Source organism: Oncorhynchus mykiss, chromosome 1, assembly GCF_013265735.2.
Source record: "Oncorhynchus mykiss isolate Arlee chromosome 1, USDA_OmykA_1.1, whole genome shotgun sequence".
Lineage (NCBI taxonomy): Eukaryota > Metazoa > Chordata > Actinopteri > Salmoniformes > Salmonidae > Oncorhynchus > Oncorhynchus mykiss.
Genome location: NC_048565.1, coordinates 25,037,458 through 25,049,554, shown reverse-complemented (window position 1 = coordinate 25,049,554; position 12,097 = coordinate 25,037,458). Strand labels below are relative to the sequence as shown.

Sequence of the window (12,097 nt, the reverse complement as noted above, 5' to 3'; positions counted from 1 at the left end):
TAGTGTATTACATGTTTTAATGATTATTCTTACCTCTCTCCTCTTTAGGGCCCTTGCACACGCCAAATTCACAAAGTAAGTATCTACAGCCATGACGTTTATTGAACAAATGTTACATTCAGTTACCGTCCAGATGAATCTGTAAGGAAAGCTTGAGGATTGTGCCTGACCTGTCTGTTTGTTTGAACAGAGAGCTGAAATATGTTATTCAGAGGTTTGCAGAAGACCCCAGACAGGAAGTGAGTGTGGCTCTATTATTCACTGTTTCACACTTGTTCTGTGCTAGGTTGGGGTGTGTGGTACTCATGGTTGTGTGCTTGTTGCAGGTCCACTCCTGTCTGCTCAGTGTGCGCTCTGGAAAGGACGGTTGGTTCCAGCTCTACAGTCCAGGGGGTGTGGCCTGTGATGATGATGGGGAGCTCTTTGCCAGCATGGTGAGTGTTTGGTGTTCTTACCCTAATAATCCTAACCCTCATGCCACCTTCTGTTCTAATTGGCTGGACTTGACCTTTGATTCTCTCCTCCAGGTCCACATCCTTATGGGTTCCTGCTACAAAACAAAGAAGTTCCTCCTGTCCCTGGCTGAAAACAAGCTTGGACCCTGCATGCTCCTGGCTCTGCGTGGGAACCAAACCATGGTTGAGGTGTGTGTGTGCACCCGTAGCACAGAGCTGACCGGTTTTTATTAGTGTGTGAGTGTGTGGCAGAGAGGTATAAGTGTACAGGAAGCAGAAGTGACCCAAGTGTGTGTGTTTCAGATCCTGTGTCTGATGCTGGAGTACAACATCATGGAGAACAAGGACACCCAGCTGCAGATTATCTCCACCCTGGAGAGCACTCCGGTGGGCCTTCACATGTACGAGCAGCTGTGTGACAGGCAGAGGGAGCTCAAAGAGCTGGTGAGTTACTACTGTAAACCAACAAAGGCGCAAACACCACACGCTCAACCTCGCACCGCGTTCACAATTATTCTGCAATGTTTCCACAAAATAAACTAGATATCTGGTTCATCAGAGGACAGCTGTGGTATCTGCTCGGTTAAAACTGTTACTACTCTACACCGTCGACACAGCTAGAGATATCTATTCATTCTTCTGTGTTACCTAATCTTTCTCTGTTGTTACTTCATGGAAATATTAACCCTTTATCTCATTTAAAAGCCCTCATATATTTCATCGGTGGCACATTGTTCACAGACACCACCTGCTGTCTGAATGAGGAACTGCAATGCCTGCTGTAATCAGTCAACGTTTCTGTTTCCCTTTCTCCCTCAGCAAAGAAAAGGAGGCCCAACCCGACTTACTCTGCCCTCCAAGTCTACGGTGAGATTGGCTTTTATTATGCTACTCCCATTCCCTTAAAGGTTCTTTGTTTTTCTTTCATATGAACATATGATTAACTAAATGTTCAAATGTGGTAGGATTTGGTTTCCTTTTTTCTACATGTCTCTCCCAGACCCTCCGTCTCAATTAAACTCAAACAGCTTTATTATGTCTCTCGCTGCCTCTGTGTCCGACCATGTCTTTCTGTCTCTCTGTAGGATGCAGACCTTGCAAGGCTACTGAGCTCTGGCTCCTTTGGGAACCTGGAGAACCTGAGTCTTGCCTTTACCAATGTCACCAGTGCCTGTGCTGAACAGCTCATCAAGCTGCCCTCTCTCAAACAGCTCAACCTGTGGTCCACCCAGGTCAGAACACACACTCACAATCGCAAGTATTCACACACACGTACATTGAACAAAAATATAAACTGCAACAACAATTTCAAAGATTTTACTGTGTTGCAGTTCATACAAGGAAATCAATCAATTGAAATAAATTCATTAGACCCTAATCTATGGATTTCACATGACTGGGAATACAGATATGCATCTGTTGGTCACAGATACCTTTTAAAAAAAATAGTAGGGGTGTGGATCAGAAAACCAGTCAGTATCTGGTGTGACCACCATTTGCCTTATACAGTGCGACACATCTCCATCTCCCCAGTAGAATATTGTCCCACTCCTCTTCAATAGCTGTGCAAAGTTGCTGTATATTGGTGGGAACTGGAACACGCTGTCGCACACTTCGATCCAGACCATCCCTAACATGCTCAATGGGTGATATGTCTGGTGATATGCAGGCCATGGAAGAACTGGGTCATTTTCAGCTTCCAGGAATTGTGTACAGATCCTTGTGACATGGGGCCGTGCATTATCATGCTGAAACATAAGGTGATGGTAGGCGGATGAATGTCACGACAATCAGGTCCTGTCATGGTATCTATGCATTCAAATTGCCATCAATAAAATGCAATTGTGTTTGTTGTCTGTAGCTTGTGCCTGCCCATACCATAACCCCACCGCCACCATGGGGCACTATGTTGACATCAGCAAACTGCTAACCCACATGACGCCATACATGCCCGGTACAGTTAAAACCGGGATTCATCCGTTAAGAGCACACTTGTCCAGCGTGCCAGTGACCATCGAATGTGAGTATTTGCTCACTGAAGTCGGTTACGATGTCGAACTGCAGTCAGTGAGGACGGCAAACACTCAGATGAGCTTCCCTGGGATGGTTTCTGACAGTTTGTGCAGAAATTCTTTGGTTGTGCAAACCCACAGTTTCATCAGCTGTCTGGGTGGCTGGTCTCAGACGATCCCTCAGGTAAAGAAGCCGGATGTGGATGTCCTGGGCTGGCGTGGTCACACACACGGTCTGCAGTTATGAGGCCAGTTGGACGTGCTGCTAAATTCTCTAAAACAACGTTGGAGGGGGCTTATGGTACAGAAATAAACATTCAATTATCTGGCAAAAGCTCTGGTGGACATTCCTGCAGTCAGCATGCCAATTGGACGCTCCCTCAACTTGAGACGTCTGTGGCATTGTGGCATTGTATGTGTAAGTATAGTGGAGTGGCCTTTTATTGTCACCAGTACAAGGTGCACCTTTGTAATGATCATCCTGTTAAATCAGCTTCTTGATATGCCACACCTGTCAGGTGGATGGATTATCTTGGCAAATGAGAAATGCTCACTAACAGGGATGTAAACACATTTGTGTTTTTTTAAATAATATTTTTGTGCATATCTTATTTCAGCTCATGGAACATGGAACCAACACTTTACATGTTGCGTTTATATTTTTGTTCAGTTTATATTTAACATTTTAGCCATTTAGTAGACGCTCTTATCCAGAGCGACTTTCAGGAGCAATTAGGATTGTGTGCCTTGCTCAAGGACACATCGGCAGATTGTTCACCTTGTCTGCTCAGGGATTCGAACCAGCGACCTTTCGGTTACTGGCCCAACGCTCTAACCGCTAGGCTACCTGCCACCCTACACACGCACACTAGTATATATATATATACACACACACACACACACACACACACACACACACACACACACACACACACACACACACACACACACACACACACTTGTTATTTGAATTGGATAAGTAATACTGTGCATGACTTTGAAAGACATTATTCCTGTTGTCTTTCCTTCAGTTTGGAGATACAGGATTGCGGTTGCTGTCTGAACACTTGGCGTGTCTGCAGGTGTTGAATCTGTGTGAAACACCCGTGACCGACGCCGGCCTGCTGTCACTCAGCTGTAAGAACTTGTCTCAATCATTTAACTATAGACTTCTCGCATACCATATACTTCTGGCCTGCCACACAACCTCGTGCATTCAGTATAGATCAGGCTTCCCACACAATATCCTAACTCTATATACACTGAGTGCACAAAACATTAGGAACACTAACTCTTTCCATGACATAAACTGACCAGGTGAAAGCTATGATCCCTTATTGAGGTCTACTGCTAAATTCTTGAGACAATTGAGACATGGATTGCGTATATGTGCCATTCAGAGGGTGAATGGTCAAAAAACAAAAGGTGCCTTTGAACGAGGTATGGTAGTAGGTGCCAGGCACACCGTTTTTTTTTGTCTAGAACTGTTATGCTGCTGGGTTTTTCACGCTTAACAGTTTCCCATGTGTATCAAGAATGGTCCACCACCCAAAGGACATATACCCAACTTAACACAACTGTGGGAATCATAAGCTGTTCCTAATATTTTGTAGACTCAGTGTCTGAACGGTGACTTATTTCTTCCAGCCATGAAGAGCCTGTGCAGTTTGAACATGAACAGCACCAAGCTCACAGCAGACACATATGATGACTTAAAGGTCAGATGAACCTTCATTCCCTCTCTGACAAGAACATATTAGTATATCAACAAATATCACATTTGTTTTGGTCTCTTATCTTCTTTCTGTCCCTGTCAGGCAAAACTCCCCAATCTGAAGGAGGTGGACGTCCGCTACACCGAGGCCTGGTGAACACATCCTGTATGACATCACTAGAACACCAACTCCCACATCATCCAAACATCATCGGAACACAGAGCCTCTCTTACATCAACAATAAGAGGATCCTCTCCCATCTCTAGATGAGGACGCTTTTATCTGGAGATGACATCAAAACGCCACGACCTCTCTAGTAACATGTCCATGGAAAATTACTATCTTTCTAGTGACATCATCAAAATACAAGGACCTGTTCTTTCTTGTGAAATCAACATACAAGGACCTCCTTTTTAGTGACATCATCAAAATGCAAGGACCCACTTTCTTGTGACATAAGGGACCCTCTCTTGCTCTCATTCTCTCTCATGTGTTGTTGCTCACTCAGTCCCTGTCCACATCCTATTTGCCCTCAATAGACTCGTCATAGATTTCCTCTGTGTTGTGTCATATGTACACAGAACAAAGTTAACAAATGGTGGATCTTGCCCCTTTCCCCCCCCCTCCCTCTCCTGCTCTCTCTAAGGACCTTTGAGTTTAAATTACCTCTCTTCCCTCCATTTACTGGGAGCTATTCTACCCTTGTCTGATGAAGGCTGGATAACCAGGTCACATTCCAGTACATTTCTTTGATATTGCCTCTAGTCAATCCAAATGTAGCTTTAAAAGACTATTCAACTGTCATTTTGGTCTTGTTGTTTTGTTTGGGTTCTTTCAGGTTAAGAGTCGGGCCTTTCCAGTCCTTCATTAGGAATGAGGTGCTACCTCAAAAAAATAAAAGTTGCAAGACTGTGCCTAATGCCTTGTATAACACGTTCACTCTCAATCAATTTTTATCAACTTGAATGAACGTATTTTTCCAGATATCTCTGCTTTCACATATTGTTTATATATATATATCTATATCACACACACACACACACACACACACACACACACAGTACCAGGCAAAAGTTTGGACTCACCTACTCTTTCAAGACTTTTTCTTTATTTTTACTATTGTCTACATTGTAGAGTAATAGTGAAGACGTAAAAATTATGAAATAACACACATGGAATCATGTAGTAACCAAAACATTTTTTTTTTTTTGATTTCTTCAAAGTAGCCACCCTTTGTGCAAAGCTGTCATCAAGGCAATCTTGGCACTCTCTCAACCAGCTTCACCTGGAATTATTTTCCAACATTCTTGAAGGAATTCCCACATATACTGAGCATTTGTTGGCTGCTTTTCGTTCACTCTGCAGTCCAACTCATCCTAAACCATATCAATTGGGTTCTGGCCGGGTGATTGTGGAGGCCAGGTCATCTGATGCAGCACTGCCATCCCTCTCCTTCTTGGTCAAATAGCCCTTACACAGCCTGGAGGTGAGTTGCGTCGTTCTCCTGTTGTAAAACAAATTATAGTCCCACTAACTGCAAACCAGATGGGGTGGGGTATCTCTGAAGAATGCTGTGGTAGCCATGCTGGTTAAGTGTGCCTTGAATTCTAAATAAATCACTGACAGTGTCACCAGCAAAGCACCACCGCACCTCCTCCACCATGCATCATGGTGGGAACCACACGTGCGGAGATCATCTGTTCACCTACTCTGCGTCTCACAAAGACAAGGCGGTTGCAACCACAAATCTCAAAATTGGACTCATCAGACCAAGGGACAGATTTCCACCGGTCTAATGTCCGTTGCTCGTGTTTCTTGGCCCAAGCAAGTGTCTTCTTATTGGTGTCCTTTAGTAGTGGTTTCTTTGTAGCAATTTGACCACGAAGGCCTGATTCACGCAGTCTCCTCTGAACAGTTGATGTTGAGATGTGTCTGTTATTTGAACTCTGTGATGCATTTATTTGGGCTGCAATTTCTGTGGTTGGTAACTAATTAATTTGTCCTCTGCAGCTGAGGTAACTCTGGGTCTTCCTTTCCTGTGGCGGTCCTCATGAGAGCCAGTTTCATCATAGCGCTTGATGGTTTTTGCGACTGCTCTTGAAGAAACGTTCAAAGTTCTTGAAATTCTCCGTATTGACTGACCTTCATGTCTTAAAGTAATGATGGACTGTTGTTTCTCTTTGCTGACTTGCCATAATATGGACTTGGTCTATCTTCTGTATACCACCCCTACCTTGTCACAACACAACTGATTGGCTCAAACGCATTAAGAAGGAAAGAAATTCCACAAATGAACTTTTTAACAAGGCACACCTGTTAATTGAAATGCATTCCAGGTGACAACATCATGAAGTTGGTTGAGAGAATGCCAAGCGTGTGCAAAGCTGTCAAGGTAAATGGTGGATACTTTCAAGAATCTAAAAAATATTTTGATTTGTTTAACACTTTTTTGGTTACTACATGATTCCATATGTGTTATTTCATAGTTTTGATGTCTTCACTATTATTCTACAATGTAGAAAATAGTAAAAATAAAGAAAAACCTTTGAATGAGTAGGTGTGTCAACTTCTGACTGGTACTGTGTGTGTGTGTATGTATGTTGTATTTATATATATATTCCCTGTTGACATTTTAAAAGCAGACATTTCAGGAGCTCTGCTCTGCGGTTGCAACATCCATTAAAAGGAAAACATGTTTGTACATAACTCCCATATTTAATAGAATGGTTGTGCAGTAGGTGGTCTGAGACTGCCTTGTATTTATGATTTCTCTCTTCATATCCCGTTTTTCTGCCTCCCCTAATTTTGTCATATACCTTTTTTTTCACTTTCTAGGCAATTTATCCATAATCCATGTTGTGGCTTCAACAGAGGCCCCATGTGCACCTTGCATCAACCTCTCAATGTTGCCTTTTTGGCATGATGGGGCATGTTTTTATAGAGATTAATATTAGACACTTTTTGCTAGTGGATGTAGATATACAGGCCATGGTCATCCTTAATGGGATAGGAATATTTTGTCATTGTCAGGAGTGAAGAGGCTCTGTAGAGGCAACAGCATGGTGTGTAGATGACCCTGATAAAAAAAGGGGCACATTAACTGCCCAAAGTGTCTAGACTAAGATTTTAATTCACAATTGTTTGCCATACTGTACTTCAAAAAAGAAACTATTGCATCAAACATCAGTACTGTCTGAAACGTGACATAACGGTTGATTCTAATGTGCTAATCATTCATTCACAGAACCACATTTCTCTCTACTCCCCATCAAGCATGGCGAGAGGACACTGTTTGGAGCATCCTCACCCAGGAAAGTAGTACATGTATCTCGGTTAAAATGTTTTGCATTCAATCTTTATTTGAAACCCTAAGAACACTTTCTGTTTACATGGGCATACTGTGGACAAGTCCACTTTTTTAAACCACCTGTTTTGAATTGATTTGCCATATTGTTACCAAGGAATGTTATTTCAGCATTCAGGTATGTGACTTTGCCCACACAAACAGCAGAACAGTGTTGTCCTCTGTGTCACTTCTCTTCTGCTGTAGGTGGCTTTGATCAATCTGTCCCTTCTCTGTGCCCTTTCAGGGTCTTACACAATCAGATTGTTCTTTTGACTGCCCTACTCTGGTCCCATCCACTTCTTGTTTTTTCAGAATTCTCTAGAATTCTGTTCAGTTTTGGCAGAACTTAAATAACACAGAGTTGGACACCGTCCAATAAGAGTTCAATGCTATGTTTATTTTGAGTGCCATTACGGTTACTGGCACTACATTTCATCTGGCTTAGGACCTCATGCTGTCACTTCCTGTATAATGTGTGTGTGTGTGTGTGTGTGTGTGTGTGTGTGTGTGTGTGTGTGTGTGTGTGTGTATATATATATACACACACACACACACACACACACATACGTGTATATAATTTTCTGTCTCCCGTGTATATAATTTTCTGTCTCCCTCCCCTCTGTGCTTCTTAGTCTCCCTGTTAGGGAGGCTGTCATTGCCTTCATCTTAAGGACATGTGCGTGTGGTCATTAACTTTTTATTTTCACACAAAGTGCACTGTAATCTGTCGTGTTTTCATGGTTAGTATCTTTTTAATGATTTGTTTGTCAACTGTTTATTTGATTTGATCACGTTATCAGTTTATTTGTCTGGCATTGTTTTTTGGCATGTACATTTTGCATCAGCTGATGTTTTTTTATTTTGTAACTTTATTTGAAAGATTTGAATATGAAAAGGGTCAGATCACTAGCTCTGAAGTCGACCTACACCCTTTGTCCATGGGTTACCACAATGTTCTGATCGAAGCGCAATGATAAGCAGTACATGTCATAAACCAGCGATTGAATCACCTTGGTGTGTGATTACAGACCTTTGTATTGCTGGACACATTAGCTCGTGCACAAAATACTGTGTAATGATATGAACATAGTATGTATGCCAGTGAGTGTACTGGTTACTGTACCGGTTGTACACTGGTGACATACTGTGTGTAATGATATGAACATAGTATGTAAGTGGGAACCTGACCTGAGGATTTCTTTTGTAGCCCTGATGTTCCTCTAGTTTTTAACATTCAAATGTATATCTGCAGCTGGCTAAAGAGGGAGACGTAGAGGTTGGAATGTGGAGGGTTTTAGTACTGTAGAGGAAATTGTGACAAAAACCAATTCATTTGTTATATCACTTTCCTGTGGAGCTCACTGTGCTTTGCTTTGGTTTGTGCCTCCTCTAACTCTCTCTTCTCTCCTCATTCCTCTCTTTTCAGAGGTCATATTACAACCTGTACTCATTTTTCTGAATTTGTAAAGATTTCTATAATTTGAATTGTGACCGCGGCTTGAGTCTTAATGTGGTTGACAGCGGGGCGCCTGCTGCTGTAGCACCCCTGCTAACGCAGTGATGGACATAAACTAGATTTATGTTCCCCTCATTTCCTCTCATCTGCGTTATCTGCTTCTACAGCTGGGTTACTACTGCTCTGTGGCTGTTGTAATAAAAAAATAAAATACTATGATGTGAAATCATTTAAATCAAAATAAACTGTCTGTGAATATGTTTCAAATGGGAGTGCTGCATAGTTATTTATAGGTTCTGTGTAAATTTCACTGTTTTCAAATGCCGTAGTTTAATCTGATCAAATGAAGCGAAGATAGTCAGCAGAAGAGGTCATGTTTTATTGACTGAAATTACGCAGAGGAACCATTAAAAGAAAATATAAACACAAGGATTATCAAAGCAACATAATGTTCTCTAAGCAACACTTTCACCTGCAAACAGCCCTGTATGTCTACAATATATCAGTAGTTAAAGAATGCATTTGTTGAGAACAAAAAAGAAACAAGCAATACACTGGTAACATGACTTAATGTTATTCTTCAAAAACTCCAGAGAAATGATCAGTATGACGCAGCTAAGTGCACCTTTCACTGTTCATCTTAATAACCCATTAACACCCCAAATTATGCAAATGTTAAACACATCACACATTTTCTCTCTGTTGGCCTTGGCTTTGTAAGACTGAAGTTTGGGATGCAACCACGCAGACTCAGGATGAACTGCCCTCAGGAATAAAATTTACTGTTGTTGATTTTCTTTTCCTTTATCCTAGGACCAGATAAGATAAATGAATGTATCATCATGACATTTCTGTTCACAATTTTTATTATTATTTTCATAAGCATTTCGCTGCACCTGTGATAACATCTGCAAATCTGTGTACGCAACCGATAAACGTTGATTTGAATAGAGAACAACTCCGGCTTACTTCTGTTTGCAGGTATCTTGGATCTTCTGTAACTGTGTCTCATTGGTGCTGAACTCTCTCATGAGGTCGTCACGGAGCTGTGGGGGGGCGGAACGCTGCAGGCTGGTGTGGGTGTCGTACAGGAAGATCTCGTTGTTTATCTCAGCCTGCCGCCTCCGCAGTTGGTTGGACGACGAGTACAGCTCCTCCTCTGCTTTCTGATTAGCAGACAGACACAGGCTCACCATCCAGATGCACAAACACCACCACTAACACCAAAGGCTGTCAACATGCAGCGTGTCTCACCTCCACCTGCTGCACATCAATGTAGACCAGTAAAGACGCCAGCTCTATGCTCTCATTGAAGCCATTTTTCAGAGGAACAGAACGGTACCCTAAGATGAAACAGTGTAGAAGTGTGTAAATGAGGGGCTTAAGGGTTCATGCACCACATATTAGTGGTTGTGTGTCCTACCTGAGCGGATGCCCTTCACAGGGAAGGTAGCCTGCGCCAGGAAGTTAGGGTCTGAGAACATGTCCTCCTCATTCACCACAAAGCGCAGGAAGGTGAGCTCTGGCTCATGGACTGGGAACGTCACCGGCTCTGGAGGAGCCTTCCACACCGGGTTCAGCCCATTGTCACCTGAACAAATATAAGCCCCATTACCAACATCCTTTCATCTTTAAAACAACACACACAAGCTGAGATTCTTTAATTAGCTGGACGGCATTGTGGGAAGAATGTAATTCTATCCACTCCCACTCCTTACGATAGACTACGGTCTTAAACTTGTTATCTTCTGTGTGTCCACACAGCTCCGTCTCCACAAAAGGGCTAGCAATGCTACGGCCTGGCTTAGGCAGGTGTCTGGCAGCAATCACCTACAGGGGGAAGCACAGCAAACTCAGTGCTCAACAGTAACCCGTTTACCATATGAAAGGTTAGCAGGGAAATGTCAGTGTAAATAAATACATTTGGACAATGAGCAGGACCATACCCTGACAGTAAGGGTGAACTTGACTTTCCTCTTCTCCAGGTGTGGATCATAGGTGTCTGAGCGCATCATCTCTGGCTGTAGCACGTAGCCTGTATGTCCGTTAAGGCTGAAGAGGGCACTGTTGAGTTGAGTGTACTTATCTGGGGACATAAACAAACATGAACATCACTTGGACACACCGAGCAAGCAATTTTCTAATCTCTGTGAACACATTTTCTGTTGTCACATACACCTGATAGGTGCAGTGAAATGTGTTGTTTGACAAGATCAGCCATAGTAGTAGAGTCTCTGGCGCAAATTAGTGTAGCTCAGTTGGTAAAACATGGTTCTTGCAACACCTGGGTTGTGGGTTCATTTCTCATGTGGGATCAGTACTTAAAAAGTATAAAAAATGTATGCACATAAGTTGTCCTAAAATGTTAAGTGTCTTGCTCTACCAAGGGCACGTGGAAAAAGTACCGAATCGTCAAACTTGAGTAAAAGTATAGATACCTTAATAGGAAAGGAGTGAAAAGTGAAAGCCACGCAGTAAAATACTACTTGAGGAAAAGTATTTGGTTTTAAATATACTTTAAAACCTCTTAAGTATCAAAAGTAAAAGTATGAATCCTTTAAAATTCCTTATATTAAGCAAACCAGTGGGCACAATTTTCTTATTTTTAAAAATTTAGAAGTAAAAGCAAAAGCAGTCAAAAATATAAATAGTAAAGTAAAGTACTGATACCCCAAAAAACTACTTAAGTAGTACTTTAAAGTAGTTTTACTTAAGTACTTTACACCACTGGGCACATGGACAGATTTTCATTCCCCCTCCATCTTTAACACATGCTCATCAAACCCACCTGCAGTCTGGAAGTTGAGCGCCACCATGTGGCAGCCACAGGCCCACAGAGGGTAAGGGTCGTAGTTTGATGAGTCTACACGTTGGCCCTTGGGGTAGGTGCGGCTCAGGGACTTGCGGTTGTACTTCAGGAAGTCTGGAGTTTTGTTCTTGGCCGGGATCTTGTTCTCCACAAAGGAGCGGATCTCTTTGTAGCAGTAGTTCACTGTGGGGGCATGATTGGTAATGGGCAGACTAAGTTTGATCAGAACAATACTGAGAGGAGAGAGTCTACCACATCTGACTGTGGTGGAGGGTGACATATTCTGGTAGTAATAATATGAGTG

General features: G+C 42.4%; 2 protein-coding genes across 2 annotated transcripts in view; one reads left to right on the top strand and one right to left on the bottom strand.

The window, feature by feature from the left end:
- LOC110519016 (c-Maf inducing protein) overlaps window positions 1-5,110 on the top strand; it is a 38,794-nt gene extending 33,684 nt beyond the window's left edge. Inside the window, exons 12-21 of the mRNA XM_036974229.1 lie at window positions 49-75; window positions 191-239; window positions 327-434; window positions 528-644; window positions 759-899; window positions 1,275-1,322; window positions 1,541-1,687; window positions 3,499-3,604; window positions 4,115-4,185; window positions 4,285-5,110. Coding sequence (XP_036830124.1) covers window positions 49-75; window positions 191-239; window positions 327-434; window positions 528-644; window positions 759-899; window positions 1,275-1,322; window positions 1,541-1,687; window positions 3,499-3,604; window positions 4,115-4,185; window positions 4,285-4,338 — 868 coding nt within the window. The 3' untranslated portion in view covers window positions 4,339-5,110. The remainder of the gene's footprint in view (window positions 1-48; window positions 76-190; window positions 240-326; window positions 435-527; window positions 645-758; window positions 900-1,274; window positions 1,323-1,540; window positions 1,688-3,498; window positions 3,605-4,114; window positions 4,186-4,284) is intronic.
- A 4,232-nt stretch (window positions 5,111-9,342) lies between these two features.
- The window catches only part of plcg2 (phospholipase C, gamma 2), a 21,203-nt gene continuing 18,448 nt past the window's right edge, over window positions 9,343-12,097 (bottom strand). Inside the window, exons 26-32 of the mRNA XM_021596297.2 lie at window positions 11,773-11,976; window positions 10,931-11,070; window positions 10,703-10,814; window positions 10,408-10,575; window positions 10,239-10,327; window positions 9,954-10,150; window positions 9,343-9,793 (exon numbers count right to left, since the gene is read on the bottom strand). Of these exons, the coding sequence (XP_021451972.1) occupies window positions 9,751-9,793; window positions 9,954-10,150; window positions 10,239-10,327; window positions 10,408-10,575; window positions 10,703-10,814; window positions 10,931-11,070; window positions 11,773-11,976 (953 nt within the window). The 3' untranslated portion in view covers window positions 9,343-9,750. The remainder of the gene's footprint in view (window positions 9,794-9,953; window positions 10,151-10,238; window positions 10,328-10,407; window positions 10,576-10,702; window positions 10,815-10,930; window positions 11,071-11,772; window positions 11,977-12,097) is intronic.